The sequence below is a fragment of the Coregonus lavaretus genome, assembly GCF_964263955.1.
Source record: "Coregonus lavaretus genome assembly, chromosome: 11".
NCBI lineage: Eukaryota > Metazoa > Chordata > Actinopteri > Salmoniformes > Salmonidae > Coregonus > Coregonus lavaretus.
In genome coordinates, this window is record NC_139998.1 from 34,621,552 (window position 1) to 34,641,106 (window position 19,555).

The window sequence follows — 19,555 nt, forward strand, 5'->3', positions numbered from 1 at the left end:
TCCTCCTCCTCCTCCTCCCCTATTCCCCCTCAGTGTGGCTGGTTCAGAGCCTGCAGTCAGGGGACCAGGAGGTGCTGGTGAAGGCCCTGAAGAGGCCTCCAGAGAGCAGCCTGAAGAGGGAGGGCCTGCATGCTGTCAGCCTACTGCTCAGGGACCCGCGGGGGAAGGTGTCTGCCTCTGCCAGCTCCCTGCTCCGGAGCCTCGCCGACCAGCCACGCCATCGAGAGAGGGTGAGACCGAGACGCATTAATTTCAGGCCATACTCACTGTAGCACTTTTGAAATGCACCTCTTAAAAAGTGTTATCTTGATGCTAGGATCACGAGTGTGGATGTATGTGTGTTTGGGTAAATTATAGTGTATTTTGGTATTTTACCCCAGGCCCTGGTAAGCTGTCTGGAGCTTCTGGAGAATGAGAGCGTGGAGACGAGAGTGTGTGGCTGTAAAGCACTTGCATGTCTGAAGGTCAGTCTTACCACTTAATATTCAAATCTCTTCAACAGTCTCTGTGTTCCAGCTATCTTTTACCTCTACCTCCCCTAGTGTCTGGAGTCAGACTGTCGAGTCCACTCTGTTTTTTATGTTCTGCAGGCCAAAGAGAGCATCGACCAGCTGGTCTATCTCTGTCGATCAGACAAGGAGGATGTGAGGGATGCTGCCAAACAAGCGCTGCTGGTGCTTGGTGAGTAGAAAGATAAAAAGTATACGTTTGATAGGGAACTGAGTGGGATTATTTATGTACAGTGCATTCTGAAAGTATTCAGACCCCTTGACTCTTTCCACATTTTGTTACCTTACAGCCTTATTCTAAAATGTATTAAATTGTTTTTTCCCCTCATCAATCTACACACAATTCCCCATAATGACAAAGCAAAAACTGGTTTTCGAATTTTTTACAAATGTATATAAAAAAATAAAAATGAAATCACATTTACATAAGTATTCAGACCCTTTACTCAGTACTTTGTTGAAGCACCTTTGGCAGCGATTACAGCCTCGAGTCTTCTTGGGTATGACGCTACAAGCTTGGCACACCTGTATTTGGGGAGTTTCTGCCATTCTTCTCTGCAGATCCTCTCAAGCTCTGTCAGGTTGGATGGGGAGCATCGCTGCACAGCTATTTTCAGGTCTCTCCACAGATGTTCGTTCGGGTTCAAGTCCGGGCTCTGGCTAGGCCACTCAAGGACATTCAGAGACTTGTCCCGAAGCCACTCCTGCTTTGTCTTGGCTGTGTGCTTAGGGTCGTTGTCCTGTTGGAAGGTGAACCTTTGCTCCAGTCTGAGGTCCTGAGCGCTCTGGAGCAGGTTTTCATCAAGGATCTCTCTGTACTTTGCTCTGTTCATCTTTCCCTCGATCCTGACTAGTCTCCCAGTCCCTGCCGCTGAAAAACATCCCCACAGCATGATGCTGCCACCACCATGACTTACCGTAGGGATGGTGCCAGGTTTTCTCCAGACGTGATGCTTGGCATTCAGGCCAAAGAGTTCAATCTTGGTTTCAACAGACCAGAGAATCTTGTTTCTCATGATCTGAGAGTCCTTTAGGTGCCTTTTGGCAAACTCCAAGTGGCCTGTCATGTGCCTTTTACTGAGGAGTGGCTTCTGTCTGGCCACTCTATCATAAAGGCCTGATTGGTGGAGTGCTGCAGAAATGGTTGTCCTTCTGGAAGGTTGTCCCATCTCCACAGAGGAACTCTGGAGCTCTGTCAGGGTGACCATTGGGTTCTTGGTCACCTCCCTGAGTTTGGCCGGGCAGCCAGCTCTAGGATGAGTCTTGGTGGTTCCAAACTGAAGGCCACTGTCTTCTTGGGGACCTTAAATGCTGTAGACATTTTTTTCCCAGATCTGTGCCTCGACACAATCCAGTCTCAGAGCTCTACGGACAATTCCTTCGACCTCATGGCTTGGTTTTTGCTCTGACATGCACTGTCAACTGTGGGACCTTATATAGACAGGTGTGTGCCTTTCCAAATCATGTCCAATCAATTGAATTTACCACAGGTGGACTCCAATCAAGTTGTAGAAACATCTCAAGGATGATCAATGGAAACAGGATGCACCTGAGCTCAATTTCGAGTCTCATAGCAAAGGGTCTGAATACTTATGTAAATAAGGTATTTCAGTTTTTTATTTGTAGTAAATTAGCAAACATTTCTAAAAACCTGTTTTCGCTTTGTCATTATGGGGTATTGTGTGTAGATTGATGAATAAGGCTGTAACGTAACAAAATGTGGAAAAAGTCAAGGGGTCTGAATACTTTCCGAATGCACTGTATGTATGTATATACACTATATATACAAAAGTATGTGGACACCCCTACAAATGTGTGGATTCGGCTATTTCAGCCACACCTGTTGCTGACAGGTGTATAAAATCGAGCCCACAGCCATGCAATCTCCATAGACAAACATTGGCAGTAGAATGGCCTTATCTGAAGAGCTCAGTGACTTTCAACGTGGCACCGTCAAAGGATGCCACCTTTCCAAGTCATTTCGTCAAATTTCTGCCCTGCTAAAGCTGCACCGGTCAATTGTAAGTGCTGTTATTGTGAAGTGGAAACGTCTAGGAGCAACAACGGCTCAGCCGCGAAGTGGTAGGCCACACAAGCTCACAGAATCAGACCGCTGAAGTGTGTAGCGCATAAAAATCGGCTTTCCTCAGTTGCAACATTTTTTTTAAACTTTTTTTTTTTTTTGTCATTTAGCAGACGCTCTTATCCAGAGCGACTTACAGGAGCAATTAGGGTTAAGTGCCTTGCTCAAGGGCACATCGACAGATTTTTCACCTAGTCGTCTCGGGGATTAGAACCAGCGACCTTTCGGTTACTGGCACAACGCTCTTAACCACTAAGCTACCTGCCGCCCCAACACTCACTACCGAGTTCCAAACTGCCTCTGGAAGCAACGTCAGCACAAGAACTGTTCGTCGGGAGCTTCATGATATGAGTTTCCATAGCCAATCAGCCGCACACAAGCCTAAGATCACCATGCACAATGCCAAGCGTCAGCTGGAGTGGTGTAAAGCTCGCCGCCATTGGACTCTGGAGCAGTGGAAACACGTTCTCTGGAGTGATGAGTCACGCTTCACTATCTGGCAGTCCGATGGACGAATCTGGGTTTGGCGGATTCCAGAAGAACACTACCTGCCCCAATACATAGTGCCAACTATAAAGTTTGGTGGAGGAGGAATAATGGTCTGAGGGTGTTTTTCATGGTTCGGGCTAGGCCTCTTAGTTCCAGTGAAGGGAAATCTTAACGCTACAGCATACAATAACATTCTAGACGATTCTGTGCTTCCAACTTTGTGGCAACAGTTTGGGGAAGGCCCTTTCCTGTTTCAACATGACAATTCCCCCATGCACAAAACGAGGTCCATACAGAAATGGTTTGTCGAGATCGGCGTGGAATAACTTGACTGGCTTGCACAGAGCCCTGACCTCAACCCCATCTAACACCTTTGGGATTAATTGGAACGCTGGCTGCGAGCCAGGCCTAATCGCCCAACATCAGTGCCCGACCTCACTAATGCTCTTGTGGCTGAATGGAAGCAAGTCCCCGCAGCAATGTTCCAACATCTAGTGGAAAGTCTTCCCACAAGAGTGGAGGCTGTTATAGCAGGAAAGGGGGGACCAACTCCATGTTAATGCCAATGATTTTGGAATGAGATGTTCGACGAGCAGGTGTCCACATACTTTTGGTCATGTAGTGTGTATATATACAGTATATTCCGGTCTCTGACATTACTCGTTCTGATATTTCTTTAGAAAAAAAAATATTTCCGGATTATGTGTGTATTGTTTTATTGCTAGGTATTACTGCACTGTTGGAGCTAGAAACACCAGCATTTCGCTGCACCTGCAAATGTGTGTACGTGACCAATAAACGTTGATCAAGGGGTACAAGGGCACAGAGGGTGGGGTTTCTGTGGGAGGGATCTAGTGAATGAGGGAATAATGGGATAAGATGTTTGAGGGGAAAGAGACACGTGTATGTGTGATTGACGTTCTCTGTGTTCCATCCAGGTGAGGAGGGGAAGCTGGCCCACAGACACGTTGAGACATCACTGCAGGAGGGAGTGCCACGCCTCTTCTCCCCTGGCAGCATGGCCAGCACCGCCTTCTAATGCCACTACAACGGAATACTGATACCATCATGCCCATGTCAACACACTGTTACAGAGCCATTATGCCATACACACATCAAAATATACACTGTCAAAGAGGGTACAATATACCCATATGCAAAGAGGATGCTGACTGTTGCACATGCACTCACTAACACTGGGATGACATCTACAGCTTGACACGAAGTCAGTGAACTAAACTCGCATATTACCAACCTGTGTGTAAATAAGTGATAACTACTCATGAAGAACTGTGGAATTGTAGAATCGATGAAGAGTGGTAGAAATATTTTACTGCCTTACAGTATGTTTTGGTCTGGTGGTGTTGCCTTCTGAGTCAGGTAATTATAGCTGGGATGATGAATGGATGGTAGGACACAACAATCATTGTGTCAGATCATGGCATTGATAGAACAAAGTGGAAAAGTGACATGATTACTTTTCTGGGGAAATGCACTTTTGATCTGCTGAATTTGTGATGAAGCAGGTTGGCGTTGGTCTGTGTTGAGAATGACTGAGTGTGTGGTAGGAGTACTGAAGTAAGTCATGGGGATGGAAGGATTGGGTTGTTCCTCAGGAGATGATGGTGGTGCATCAGTTCCAAATTCTAGGACCACGGTCTGATGAGGAGCTTGTTGAAATGCCGGCTGGGAAAGGAAGTCTGAAGAAAGTTATTACAGTGCCATCATTCCATACTATCATTATATGCTTTATGGAAATATATATTCCCACTGGAAGTGTATATGTTATATAATTGTAGTGTAATTCGGTTGCCATTGTAGAAACAATCTGAGTAAATGCATATTTGGTTTGAGTGCTGATGCCTCAAGTCACCATGCACTTCCTTGGACTCGCGCCACTGGCGATATAACTGAAGATCATTTCTGCTGTATGGGTGGTGGAGTTCTTTTTTTATTATTATTATTGAAAACTTAAAACTGTGGTGGACTGGACTTTGCCTTTTTGGAGCAGACAACTTCTCACTTAAACAGACAACCAGACTGTGCTAGGACTGGCCACCTGCTGGCAATATAGTGTGGAATTAGGGAGTGATGAGAACCTGCATTCACTGTATATTATTTACTTTGCAGAGTCATCCGTTTTATTATATAGGACTTCAAAATAACAATAGACAACTTAAAAAGCTCCTTCAGTGTATAAGTGCCTCAAGTTAGTGGAGAGTGGTTTAATGAGACATGAGATGAGACTAAGAATGAAGAGATGCAGTGCTAATAGAAACACTGCAGCAAAGTATATTTTCCATGACTCAAATTGTGCAGCATTAAAATAAGTGATTTTCTTTAGATTTTTTTTTTTTTTTTTCTATAAGAGTATAGTCTGGCAGATATCTTGCCTGGCATCAAATGTAAACGAATTATTAATAAAAATGTGTTCAAAAATGAAGTTTCCTTTTGCTGTGATAGGGAAATTATACATTATCACCCTTCTATGTTAATTACATTTGGTCATATTAAAATAAACAGACACATAGCTAATGAAACTGTCGCCATGGCTTTTGGCACAGCCATGAGGGGCAGACACACATTATTGTTCAAACTGATAGAAAAACCTGGAAAAAGTTGATGACTAACATTGAATGGCTCAATTATATGTACAGGTTTTCAATAATTTTGGTACAACTACATTAGAGGCAGACACATTCAGATAGGGTTTATTATTATTTATTATAGGCCTGTTGAATAAATATATAATACACCCTGTGACAACAGATTAACTTGACATTCATATGAAGTTAGAAATTCTATCAGATTTATGATAAATAACCTCAAATGATCTATTCATGACTGTACCTTATTTCAAAAGTAGCGCCCCACATGGCCAATCCCCATAATTCAATGTTTACACCCACCCCTTCGCCACCGCCCCCCTTCACTCTGCACAGGCGCACGAACTTCACAAGGCCGCCATTTTGTGCGGAGCCTATTCTGAAAAAGCGGGAGAGGATTAAAACCCCCGGAGGAGAAGGGCGAAATTCTCAGCCATCTCGGTCAGATTGAAGAACATACTCTGGGCTTTCTATCGAATTCAGCGAGGAAATAAACGGCGAAGAGCAGGTAAAGTAAGAGTACTTTCCAGAAAAGGGGGGAGCTTTGCAGGAGCTTTAATCGGCCTCTAGGTGTCACGATGGGGCTCCCGGTCCAGGCGGCAGACGGGGGGTGTTTGTCTCCCTCTATCGTTATTGAAAATTTAGCAAAAAACATTTATAACCCAGAAGTTCAACGAAATTTTGCAATAACGACTCATTTTGGAGCTATATTAGTTTGCATTTCGGAAAGGATCGACCAATAAAGACTTCAACGTGTTGGTTTAGTTCTAAGGCCAGGCGTCCATTTTCTTTTTCTTCGTCTTTGTTTCCTGCCTTTTCACGGAGTCGAGATGGAAACTCGCGGCTGCGTATCAACTCAACGCGCGCCAGATTGCAGCCCAGAACAACGAATTTTCTAAAGCGCACATACATAATTTTGCTACAGTAACTCATAGCGAACGTTAGTTGTATACAGCTAGCTAACTACCCGTCCAACGCATAACTTGTTAGCTAGACCGCTAAGTTAACTATGTAACGTTACTTTCAACGCCACTAACTAGTATTGTTAACTAATAAAGCCAGCAATTATCGAAATTATAAGTACAGTAACAAAACTGTTTGCTGTCAATGTTTTCGCCCACAAGCACAACGGCCTTCGCAACAGCTAGCAAACCCCTACCATTGACCTAGATAACTTGGATAACTTGCTAACTGTTAGTTTGATAGAGGTTATAGTTTAGCTAACTAATTATCATATTTTAAAAGCTAGCAATTAAACAAGTCCAAGTCAAGACGATTCACAATTTTAGCAGGCGCCAGCTTCTTACTAGCTAACGTTAGGTAGCTAGATTGGCTTGTTGCGCAGACCGAATTAAAACAAGGAAGATGCATAGCTAGCTAAATGACCCCGATAGCCGTTTCCAGTAAAACGACGTCTCCCTCCGCCCTAAATTTAATGCGCATGTAATCTAGAATTTTTAACGAAATGTCTTCTGCAAGCTCACTGCAGTTCATGTTCCATCCAGTGTCCGTTGTCTGATTCAAATCCTACCTTGAGCTACAACGACACTAGCTAGCTCGAATTGATAAAAACAGGGTAGAGCTCCCTCTACAACCCGGCTGGTAGCGGTACAAAAACATGACTAGCTAACGTTAGCTAGCTATATGACTTCATGTCCTCTATCAAAATTGCGGCCCGCAATTGCAGCCTGGCCGTACTAGCTACGAATGTCTGTGCGCATTCAATTCATGCAGTAGGTTTATGTAGAAAGTTCAACTTGTTTGTCTTCCCCGCAGGTTGAGTGTCAGGTAACAGTCAGGAGAGTTGAGTCAGAAATTGAGGAAGCCAAGCAGGTCTAGAAAGATGAAGTATTCCTTTCTGGTGCAGGTAACAATTTAGGAAGTTGCATCAACTTTATCTGAGATCTTGAGTGAACTGAACACTATGCCATTTTCTGTCTGTTAGGCCTAGCAAGATTGATCATATGTCCAGGTACTGAAAAGTGTTTTAAAATCCCTGCAAATAGAAAATACAGTTTCAACATTTATGAATAAAGGAGTTTACATTACATTGCTAGATTGTGTGCTGATTGTTGGTTTTGGGTTGGCTCTCTCAGGTATTACCAATGGACGGAGGACCAACTGACGTTGTGGTTGAGGCCAAGGACAGCATCACCTATGAGGGGGAGGAGGTGGTGGCAGACCTGCTCCAGCAAGCAGCAGAGGGGGTGATGGACGAGCAGCCAGCGGGAGAGGCATGTCTAGATCCCCAGCAGCTGGTGGATGGAGTCAATGTGGAGATGATGGTAATGGATTCCCTGGACCCGGCCCTGCTGCAGATGAAGACTGAGGTGATGGACGCCCCTGTGGTCACAGCCCACGAGGCCACTGTCACCACTGTGGATGAGACCCAGATCATCACTCTGCAGGTTGTCAATTTGGAGGAGCAGCAGCTTGGAGGCCTTGGGGAGCTACAGCTAGTCCAGGTGCCTGTCTCTGCTGTGCCCGTAACGCAGGCCACTGTAGAGGAGCTACAGGGAACCTTTGTGGACGCCACGGCCATGCCCAAAGATGGAAATCCTATGATCTGCCACACCCTGCCCCTGCCAGAGGGCTTCCAGGTAAGAGACTGCACTTCACTAGACTAGATATTACATAATTCAGAGCTAATGGAAGCATCTTTTCCCAGTGGTGTACAGCAGAGTTTTGTGCCACTGGTGCATATCTAGATGTACTAGTTCTAGAGAAACTTTCAACACTACTGCTTCTTCAGGTGGTGAAGGTGGGTGCGAATGGTGAGGTGGAGACAGTGGAGCAGGATGAGCTCCAGCACCAGGAGGAGCAGCAGGTCCAGCCTGAGGAGGAGGAGGAGGAGCTGCACTGCGAGCCCCAGACTGAAGACCCACAATGGACCACGGACCCAGACTACCAGCCCCCAGCCAAGAAGACTGCCAAGAAGGCAAAGAAGAGCAAGCTGCGCTACAACACAGAGGGGGACAAAGACAACATGGATGTGTCTGTCTATGACTTTGAGGAGGAGCAGCAGGAGGGGATGCTCTCTGAGGTCAACGCGGAGAAGGTGGTGGGCAACATGAAGCCCCCCAAACCCACCAAGATCAAGAAGAAGGGTGAGATTACTAGCACCCCTGCTTGCTGTGTCCTTTGTTTATAGTGAATGTTGTAACTCAAGTTGTGGTGCTGTTTGCCTCTGCAAGTGCTGACTCTAGGCATTTGTATGCTCCAGGTGTGAAGAAAACATTCCAGTGTGAGCTGTGTAGCTACACCTGTCCCCGCCGCTCCAACCTGGACCGACACATGAAGAGCCATACGGACGAGAGGCCCCACAAGTGCCATCTGTGTGGAAGGGCCTTCAGGACCGTTACCCTGCTGAGGAACCACCTCAACACACACACAGGTATGATGTCATCAGTCACATTGAAGGACGGTCCTATATTGCTAGTCCTGTCCATGTTGGATACCGTTATAACTGTTCTGTCTACAGGTACCAGACCACACAAGTGTCAAGATTGTGACATGGCCTTTGTGACCAGCGGAGAGCTGGTCCGACATCGTCGCTACAAGCACACTCATGAGAAACCCTTCAAGTGCTCCATGTGTGACTATGCCAGTGTGGAGGTGAGCAAGCTGAAGCGGCACATCCGTTCCCACACCGGGGAGCGTCCGTTCCAGTGCAGTCTGTGCAGCTACGCCAGCAGAGACACCTACAAGCTGAAGAGACACATGAGGACACACTCGGGTGAGGCACAGCCACAAGGAAACTGTGTAAACACAATTAGTGACTGACCTGATTGTTGAACTTGTTCACTCATGTTTCCTTGCTTTGTTTTCCAGGAGAGAAGCCATATGAATGCTACATCTGCCACGCCCGTTTCACCCAGAGTGGAACCATGAAGATGCACATCCTGCAGAAGCACACAGAGAACGTGGCCAAGTTCCACTGCCCCCACTGTGACACAGTTATCGCCCGCAAGAGTGACCTGGGTTAGATACCTAGACGTTGACTTGACCTGATCATCCCAATATGATGACCGCATGATTTGGACATTTCCACCGTAAACTTAATCGTGCTTGAACTTGCCTAATGTGTATACAGATGACATCTCTCTCATTAAGCTGGTTTTAACACCCCTCTCTCCTCCAGGTGTCCATCTGCGTAAGCAGCACTCGTTCATTGAGCAGGGCAGGAAATGCCGTTACTGTGATGCTGTGTTCCACGAGCGCTACGCTCTCATCCAGCACCAGAAGTCCCACAAGAATGAGAAACGCTTCAAGTGTGACCAGTGTGACTACTGCTGCAGACAAGTAAGAGGGCCTGCTGTCTGTAACCTGGGATGATTGATGGATCTAGACCAGCGTAAATGTACAGTGTAGGATGCTGGGTAGCTACGGCGATGGAGTCAATGCCCCTTTTGTCAGTAATTATCCAATCAAGGTCATTGGCAGGAAGGCAAGGGTTTATGGAAATTGGTTCTATGCTGATTGTTTTGTGATGGAGTTGGTCAAATTTCCAGCAGTTTCTCTGTCCTTATGCTGTGTTTCTTGCTTTCTTTGCATTGACTAGGAGCGCCACATGCTGATGCACAGGCGCACGCACACAGGAGAGAAGCCTTACTCCTGTAGCCAGTGCGAGAAGACCTTCCGTCAGAAGCAGCTCCTGGACATGCACTTCCGGCGCTACCATGACCCCAACTTTGTGCCGACTGCCTTTGTGTGCACAAAGTGTGGCAAGACCTTCACCCGCAGGGTATGGACACTTACTCAAACACAAATTAACTGAGTGGAAGAATACACCTATGTTTTGGACATAGCCCTTCATTTTATTTATTTTACATTTTGTGTTCCTCTCCTTAGAACACCATGGCCAGACATGCAGAGAACTGTAACGGGGATCCTGGTGAAGGAGAGAATGGAACCCCACCCAAGAGAGGACGAGGTGGGAGGAAGAGGAAGATGCGCTCAAGGAAGGACGATGATGACGACGACAGTGGTGAGAGGCCTGTTTTACAGAAACATATCTAATTGTAGTGGCCTATTAACTTTGCTATAGTAAGCTTTTTCAGTTCACACCTCTACTTACTATTGCTTGTTGAATGTAATGAGATCAGTGTTACTCTTTTTAACTGTTCCCATCTCCAGAGGACAATGCTGATCCTGAGCTGGATGACATTGATGAAGAGGATGAGGAGGCTGAGGCGGCACTGCTGGAGGATGAAGAAGAGGAGGAGGAGGAGATGGAGTTGGAGCAGGCTCCACCCACCAAGCCTATCCCTGCCCCTGTGGAGCCTCCCGTGAAGAGGAAACGCGGTAGACCCCCCAAGAATGCGCCCAAACCCGCCTCACCTGCCAAAGCTAGCAAGGCTACCCCTAAGGGCAAGGCTGCTGCAGGTGAGTTAAACCCCACTGGTCCTATGTCATGGAATGTCTAACTCTATGCCCATTTTATGCCAAGGTTAATGACCATTTAATGCTGCGTTATAATGCCTGGTGTTACCTCTGTCTCCTCAGCAGCAGCCATCATCCAGGTGGAGGATGAGAATACAGGTGCCATAGAGAACATCATAGTGAAGAATGAGCCAGAGGCTGAGCAGGCTGCCATAGAGGTGGTGGTTGAGCAGTCAGAGGAGGCAGAGGCAGGGGTGGCGCTGCCTGTAGCAGAGGTTGCGTCCAACGGAGATCTCACCCCTGAGATGATCCTCAGCATGATGGACCGGTGATCTAGCCCACACAGACAGCTCAAGGACTTCCCCCTTCTCTCAACATTTCCCTTCAAGTCCACCCTCTTCATATGATCTGCCATATTACAAACCACTCCGCTTTACTCTTTATTTTCATAATTTGTTTTTAACAAATCTGTGTTTCTTTTCACTCTCAAACCCACATCCTTCCATGCATTCACTGTAACAGTTTAAGTTCCAATTGCTTTGGTCTGGGGCGGCAGGTAGCTTAGTGGGTAAGAGCGTTGTGCCAGTAACCGAAAGGTCGCTGGTTCTAATCCCCGAGCCGACTAGGTGAAAAATCTGTCGATGTGCCCTTAAGGCACTTAACCCTAATTGCTCCTGTAAGTCGCTCTGGATAAGAGCGTCTGCTAAATGACTAAAATGTAAATGTAAAAATGTCTGTAGAAATGTAGATTTTGGAGGGTGGATAAATTGGTGAAATAATGGATCCATTCTCTACTGTAATCTATTAGTGCATGGAGGGGTGGTAGCTGAGGTTCTACACATGGTGGACATTGGGACTTACTGTAGTGGTCAGTTGTGTCCCCCCCCTTCACTCTAACAACTATTCTCTTAACCGGTTTGTGACCTTGACATGGCAACAGTGAGTGCCAAGTGAGCCTTGGAATCTAGAACCTTATATCTGCTGTAGACTAAAACTGACTTTTGAAAGGAACTCCTTTCTTTTTTGACATTTATTTACTGCATATTCCATTTGACTTATTATTATACTTGTCACAGATTATGAAGTTTGTAGAGCCTTACATCAACATCAAATTAACTATTATAATCAGGCCAGGGACAATGGATTCATCCATCCACAAAGTTTAAGACCGCGGTTGTTATGTTGTACAAAAGGTAATCTGGGCTGGTTTTGCTTGTAAATACTTTTATTTTAGTTTTGTTACCAACATTTTAATATTTTTCTAGTGATTTAAAGACCTTTAATGCTGGAGGAAAGGAACTCAACCGTAGCTGTTTGGAACACAGGTCCTATGTGGCTTTCTAATCTCTAATGTGGGAGGCTTTGCCCACTTTGAGAATCATGTTGGCAATATGACCTTCCCTGTTTTGAGCTTTTTAGCCAGAATATTTGTAGTGGCGTTATGGAGGTACATTACATATTCTTATCCCACTGTTCATCCCAAACCACAGTCACTAATGTTATAGTTTTTGAAAGATGACCATGTCTTGTTTTGCATTTCAAGATGAGGTAAAGAGATAAAGTGATGTAAAATGTGTTAATATTCTTAAAAGCTTTAGTCAAGATCTGTGTTCAACTCTTACCCTACGAGGTCCGGAGCCTGCTGGTTTTCTGTTCTACCTAATAATTAATTGCACACACCTGGTGTCCCAGGTCTAAATCACTCCCTGATTAGAGGGGAACAATGAACAAATTCAGTGGAACTGGCTTCGCGGTTCAGAGTTGAATTTGAAGAGGGAGGTGTCCAATTGAACTAGCTTCAGGTCTTAACTGTAAATTAAATATGATTGTTGAGGCTTTGGTAATCTTGTGAAGCAGAATGTTTCTCCCAGTTCACTGTTAATTTCTCAGACCGTTTTGTCCTAACTGCATAGTTTTGTTTTGGGATGTGTACAGGAGCGGTCAGAGGGCCTTGAGAAATTCTGATAATGAAGTTCAAAAAGGGGAGGAGAGAACTATGAGGGAAGGATATTTTGTATAAAGTTTGTTACTTGTTTAAGATGACTATTTACTTTCTTTCACAACATTTTAATGCTGATACAACCTGACATTTCCTCCTATATGTAATTGCATTGAAATTGTTTTTTGTCAAGCGCTTAAATTCTGGGTTAATGCATTTTTGTACCTGGCTGTACTGTGTGAATTTTGCAATGATCTGAAAACCAACATAAATACATGTATTATGGCTGGGTTGGGCTGAGAGGGCATGTATGAGGAATGTATTGCTGTACAGCTAATAAAAAGATATTGGCCTACTGTGTTCTTTTTGTGGAAATGTTTCTCTTGATATTACTATGTTATTACAGCAGATCATGTAGGGATCTTTATCAAAGGTGATACTGAAAGGCTTGTCATATCCTGTCTCAGGGCTTCAAGCTTGCTGTGGTTTCACTCTGAGTGTGATTGACAGCTTTGCAAACCCTGGTACATGGCATCGGCTGGGGCTTGTTTATCTTTTTGGCCATTTGTTTTATGTTGACCACAGGGGCTACTATATGAGCTGTGTTTGTTTTAGTGTGTAGAAGAGCAGCAGCTGGTTATCTGGAACAAAGTGCTTCAGAAGGGTTTCCAGGCGGCGGGTTGTTCACCCCTAATTAAAGCAGGTTACTGTTTTCTGTCATGAATCTTGTTCTGGAGGCTGCCCTGCTGAGTGATCACTAGCTCATAAATCATAAAATCTGATTTTAAACCTAACCATAACCACACTCCTAACTTTAAATTAAGACCAAAAAGCAACAACAACAAAATGTACAATATAGCCAATGGATGTAATTGTGTTTTTTTGTCAATCTTGATTAGATCATTATTCAACTCTGAGTCAATACAAGTTAGAATCACCTTTGGCAGTGATTACAGCTGTGTCTTTTTGGGTAAGTCTCTAAGAGCTTTGCACACCTCGATTGTACAATATTCTTTTATTAAACTCTTCAAGCTCTGTCAAGTTGGTTGTTGATCATTGCATGACAGCTATTTTCAAGTCTTGCCATATAATTTTAAGTCAAAACTGTAACTAGGCCACTCAGGAACATTCAATGGGCTAATATAAATACTATGCATGCCAGTCTCTCTTAGCTAAGAGTTGAGGAGAGACTGACTGCATCACTTCTTTTTATAAGAAACAATGTGTTGAAAATCCCAAATTGTTTGCATAGTCAACTTACACACACACTTACCCCACCAGACATGCCACCAGGGGTCTTTTCACAGTCCCCAAATTCAAGAAAGCGTACAGTATTATGTAGAGCCATTATTGCATGGAACACCGTTCCATCTCATATTGCTCAAAAGAACAGCAAACCTGGTTTAAAAAACAGATAAAGCAACACCTCATGGCACAATGCCTCCCCTTTTTGACCTAGATAGTTTGTGTGTATGTATTGATATGTAGGCTACGTGTGCCTTTTTTAAATTGATGTAGTTCTGTCCGTGAGCTGGTCTTGTCTATTCATGTTCTATATTATGTCATGTTTTGTGTGGACCCCAGGAAGAGTAGCTGCTGCTTTCGCAACAGCTAATGGGGATCCTAATAAAATACCAAATGTTGTCTTGGTAAGCAACTCCAGTGTATATTTGGCCTTGTGTTTTAGATAATTGTCCTGCTGAAAGGTGAATTTGTCTCCCAGTGAACCAAGTTTTCCTCTAGGATTTTGCCTGTGCTTAGCTCTATTCCATTTATTTTTATCCTAAAAAAACTCCCTAGTCTTTGCCAATGACATGTATACCCATAACATGATGTTGCCACCACCATGCTTGAAAATATGAAGAGTGGTACTCAGTGATGTGTTGTGTTGGATTTGCCCCAAACACTGTATTCAGGACAAAACGTTCATTTCTTTGCCACATTTTTTGCAGTATTACTGAAGTGCCTTGTTGCAAACAGGATGCATGTTTTGGAATATTTGTATTCTGTACAGGCTTCCTTCTTTTCACTCTGTCATTTAGGTTAGTATTGTGGAGTAACTACAATGTTGTTGATCCATCTTCAGTTTTCTCCCATCACAACCATTAAACTCTTAACTGTTTTAAAATCACCATTGGCCTCATAGTGAAATCTTTATACACCATCCAAAGCCTAATTAATAACTTCACCATGAGCAAAGGTCTATTCAGCATCTGCTTTTTATTATTATTATACATCTACCAGTCTGTATTGAAAAACCTCCCTGGTCTTTGTGGTTTAATCTGTGCTTGAAATTCACTGCTCGATTGATGGACCTTACAAATCATTATTTGTATGTTTGGGGTATAGAGATGGGGTAGTCATTCAAAAATCATGTTAACTACTATTATTGAACACGAAATGAGTCCATGAAACTTATTATGCAATTTGTTAAGCAAATATTTACGCCTGAGCTCATTTAGGCTTGCCATGATAAAGGGGTTGAATACAATACAATGACTTAAGACATTTCAGATTTTCATTTTTTATTAATTTGTAAACATTTATAAAAACATAATTCCACTAAATCAGTAAATCAGTGACACAAAATCTAAATGTAATACATTTTAAATTCAGGCTGTAACAAGACAAAATGTGGGAAAAGTAAAGGGGTGTGAATACTGTATCTGTTTGCAATGTGGCTGAAGTTACCAGGTTCCACCTGCAAGTGGAGCTCTTCAGCTGATTCTAGCTCAATCTGACAGTTGACAGTCTGCACTGCTATTTGAATGGGTGAAACTTTGAATAAACCTCCAATACACAGTTGGCTACATACAACGAGGTCCATACTCTCTCTCTCTCTCTCTCTCTCTCTCTCTCTCTCTCTCTCTCTCTCTCTCTCTCTCTCTCTCTCTCTCTCTCTCTCTCTCTCTCTCTCTCTCTCTCTCTCTCTCTCTCTCTCTCTCTCTCTCTCTCTCTCTCTCTCTCTCTATATATATATATATACACTGCTCAAAAAAATAAAGGGGACACTAAAATAACACATCCTAGATCTGAATGAATGAAATAATCTTATTAAATACTTTTTTCTTTACATAGTTGAATGTGCTGACAACAAAATCACACAAAAATTATCAATGGAAATCAAATTTATCAACCCATGGAGGTCTGGATTTGGAGTCACACTCAAAATTAAAGTGGAAAACCACACTACAGGCTGATCCAACTTTGATGTAATGTCCTTAAAACAAGTCAAAATGAGGCTCAGTAGTGTGTGTGGCCTCCACGTGCCTGTATGACCTCCCTACAACGCCTGGGCATGCTCCTGATGAGGTGGCGGATGGTCTCCTGAGGGATCTCCTCCAGGACCTGGACTAAAGCATCCGCCAACTCCTGGACAGTCTGTGGTGCAACGTGGCGTTGGTGGATGGAGCGAGACATGATGTCCCAGATGTGCTCAATTGGATTCAGGTCTGGGGAACGGGCGGGCCAGTCCATAGCATCAATGCCTTCCTCTTGCAGGAACTGCTGACACACTCCAGCCACATGAGGTCTAGCATTGTCTTGCATTAGGAGGAACCCAGGGCCAACCGCACCAGCATATGGTCTCACAAGGGGTCTGAGGATCTCATCTCGGTACCTAATGGCAGTCAGGCTACCTCTGGCGAGCACATGGAGGGCTGTGCGGCCCCCCAAAGAAATGCCACCCCACACCATGACTGACCCACCAACAAACCGGTCATGCTGGAGGATGTTGCAGGCAGCAGAACGTTCTCCACGGCGTCTCCAGACTCTGTCACGTCTGTCACGTGCTCAGTGTGAACCTGCTTTCATCTGTGAAGAGCACAGGGCGCCAGTGGCGAATTTGCTAATCTTGGTGTTCTCTGGCAAATGCCAAACGTCCTGCACGGTGTTGGGCTGTAAGCACAACCCCCACCTGTGGACGTCGGGCCCTCATACCACCCTCATGGAGTCTGTTTCTGACCGTTTGAGCAGACACATGCACATTTGTGGCCTGCTGGAGGTCATTTTGTAGGGCTCTGGCAGTGCTCCTCCTGCTCCTCCTTGCACAAAGGCGGAGGTAGCAGTCCTGCTGCTGGGTTGTTGCCCTCCTACGGCCTCCTCCACGTCTCCTGATGTACTGGCCTGTCTCCTGGTAGCGCCTCCATGCTCTGGACACTACGCTGACAGACACAGCAAACCTTCTTGCCACAGCTCGCATTGATGTGCCATCCTGGATGAGCTGCACTACCTGAGCCACTTGTGTGGGTTGTAGACTCCGTCTCATGCTACCACTAGAGTGAAAGCACCGCCAGCATTCAAAAGTGACCAAAACATCAGCCAGGAAGCATAGGAACTGAGAAGTGGTCTGTGGTCACCACCTGCAAAACCAGTCCTTTATTGGGGGTGTCTTGCTAATTGCCTATAATTTCCACCTGTTGTCTATTCTATTTGCACAACAGCATGTGAAATGTATTGTCAATCAGTGTTGCTTCCTAAGTGGACAGTTTGATTTCACAGAAGTGTGATTGACTTGGAGTTACATTGTGTTGTTTAAGTGTTCCCTTTATTTTTTTGAGCAGTATGTATATATATATATATGTCTCTCTCTCTCACACAAACACACACACACAAAGGTTTGTTTCTGTTTACAATTTTCCACCAGGTGATGACTCTTATGTTGTCCATAGCAAGCAATCTGTCAGGTTAAGTCACACATTTGTGAGTGCTTGTGTGTTTACCCGTGTCTTAAATACTGTCCCTCTAAGTTAATCTGTAAACCAACTACTGTAGATGCGTACATCCTTACTTGAGCCTGGTTGTGATCAGTCAGTACTAACTTCAGTAGGACCTACAGTACTAGCCTGATAGCTTACAGAGGAATGAGGAAATTATTTAAACAGAGACTTTTGGTACACTACAGTTACCTATCTCCCTCTAGAATAAATACCCAGCCAGTGCAAACAGAGTCCCAGCACACACAGCAAACACATGGAAACCTCAGGCTCAAGTCAAGTATTAACTTACAGAGCAGAGGAAGGGAGCATTGTTTTGAGAAGGTCATACCAAGTATCATTTAGCTATTTGATTTAGAATTTTAAGACCCCTTGAAGTATCCCAAAAATAAACAATAATTATTTGCTGAATAAATATTTTTGGCCTTACTGCTAGCCCATACAAACACATTGAATAACAGATTCACTACATGGAACAACAGATAGTCCCAAAAACAAAATCAAAAGAAAGTTTGTTCTGAAGTGTCTGTCCTATATCTGAGAGATATAACAAAGATCAGGGAAACATGTAAAAAAAATAATTGACATGCATTTAACCCCTTATTTTGAGAGGGGGCCAGCTGCGACATCATCTCTCAGAGCAGTCATCCCTCAGGGTCTCGATGCTGCCACCTACTGACATGTCATTTTTCTGAAAAAGTGGGGGTTTCGAAAGGAGTGGATGTTTCGAAAGGAACCATACAGTATAAGCGGAAGTGGGGGTTTCCAAAGGTGCCACTCAAGACGTCGTTTGGGTTATCGGCCGTTAGTCCTGGTCTGCAGATATGACAGTAAGGAATTTCAGTTATGCAAAAATAAATGTCTATTGACTCACTGTGAGCTTTGTCTTTGAATGTTTCCTACCGGTAGCCATGTATGTAATGTAAAGTTTTTCGTACATGTAAATGCTAGCCAACGTTAGCTACCTTAACTTATGAAAAATGCATTACATTTACAATGCATTATTTGTTATTGAATATTTAAAATAATAATAATAATAATTGAAGTATCAAGTCATGGCGTTTCTAGTGGTTATGGAATTCCAGCGCTTCTGGTGTTAAAAGACTAGAAAATCCCCACTTCTCCTTATATGGTACCTTTCAAAACGCCCACTCCTTTCGACACCCCCACTTTTCCTGAGAGATACACTCCACTGAGAGATTACAAACTGTATCTGTTTTTTTGCATTGGATGCGTCTCAATCCACCGCATCTGCCTATGTCGCAGAGCTAGAGCGGTGTTTGTCAGACGATGAGACATCCCGAAAATCAGTCTTCTCACAAGCGTCTTGGGACTCGTCTGAAGTCAGTACAGCCGATCTGCTAACTTCTGTCTGTAGCGTCCGATCAGTTTGGGCTACACACTACAGGCCTCACAAGAGTCGTCTGTACCAGTTGAAAAAATTAATGGAAGTACAGTATATATGGACAATGTTTACTGCCGAAAATAATTAATAGGGGCCAGCTGCGACTTCATCTCTCAGAGCAGTCATCCCTCAGGGTCTCGATGCTGCCACCTACCAGTGGCGGAAAAAGTATCCATTTGTCATACTTGAGTAAAAGTAAAGATATCTTAATAGGAAATGTCTCAAGTAAAAGTGAAAGTCACCCAGTAAAATACTACTTGAGTAAAAGTCTAAAAGTATTTGGTTTTACATATACTTAATTATCAAAAGTAAATGTCATTGCAAAAATGTACTTTAGTATCAAAAGTAAAAGTATAAATAATTTGAAATTCCTTATATTAAGCAAACCAGTTGGCACAATTGTTCGTGTTTTTTAAATTTGCGGATA

General features: G+C 44.0%; 2 protein-coding genes across 6 annotated transcripts in view; both read left to right on the plus strand.

Annotated features, from left to right (window-relative positions):
- LOC311137425 (rho family-interacting cell polarization regulator 1-like) overlaps positions 1 to 5,520 on the plus strand; it is a 135,546-nt gene extending 130,026 nt beyond the window's left edge. For all 3 annotated transcript variants that reach the window (XM_084171917.1, XM_084171916.1, XM_084171915.1), the window contains exons 19-22: positions 34 to 230; positions 381 to 464; positions 591 to 681; positions 4,020 to 5,520. In XM_084171917.1, coding sequence (XP_084028043.1) covers positions 34 to 230; positions 381 to 464; positions 591 to 681; positions 4,020 to 4,120 — 473 coding nt within the window. In that variant the 3' untranslated portion in view covers positions 4,121 to 5,520. The remainder of the gene's footprint in view (positions 1 to 33; positions 231 to 380; positions 465 to 590; positions 682 to 4,019) is intronic.
- Positions 5,521 to 5,981: 461 nt separating this feature from the next.
- Positions 5,982 to 13,368, plus strand: LOC311137426 (transcriptional repressor CTCF-like). 3 transcript variants are annotated; one of them, XM_084171920.1, is made up of 11 exons: positions 5,982 to 6,195; positions 7,784 to 8,287; positions 8,440 to 8,794; positions 8,911 to 9,081; positions 9,169 to 9,423; positions 9,519 to 9,668; positions 9,829 to 9,989; positions 10,249 to 10,431; positions 10,539 to 10,674; positions 10,824 to 11,072; positions 11,193 to 13,368. In XM_084171920.1, the coding sequence occupies exons 2-11, from the start codon at positions 7,793 to 7,795 to the stop codon at positions 11,399 to 11,401; spliced, it is 2,364 nt and encodes a 787-aa protein (XP_084028046.1). In that variant the 5' UTR covers positions 5,982 to 6,195; positions 7,784 to 7,792; the 3' UTR covers positions 11,402 to 13,368. The 3 variants fall into 3 exon arrangements, with proteins under 3 accessions (XP_084028046.1, XP_084028044.1, XP_084028045.1); XM_084171918.1 differs by lacking the exon at positions 5,982 to 6,195 and adding an exon at positions 7,267 to 7,554; XM_084171919.1 differs by lacking the exon at positions 5,982 to 6,195 and adding an exon at positions 7,267 to 7,554 and having other exon boundaries at positions 11,196 to 13,368.
- The last annotated feature ends 6,187 nt before the right edge of the window (positions 13,369 to 19,555 follow it).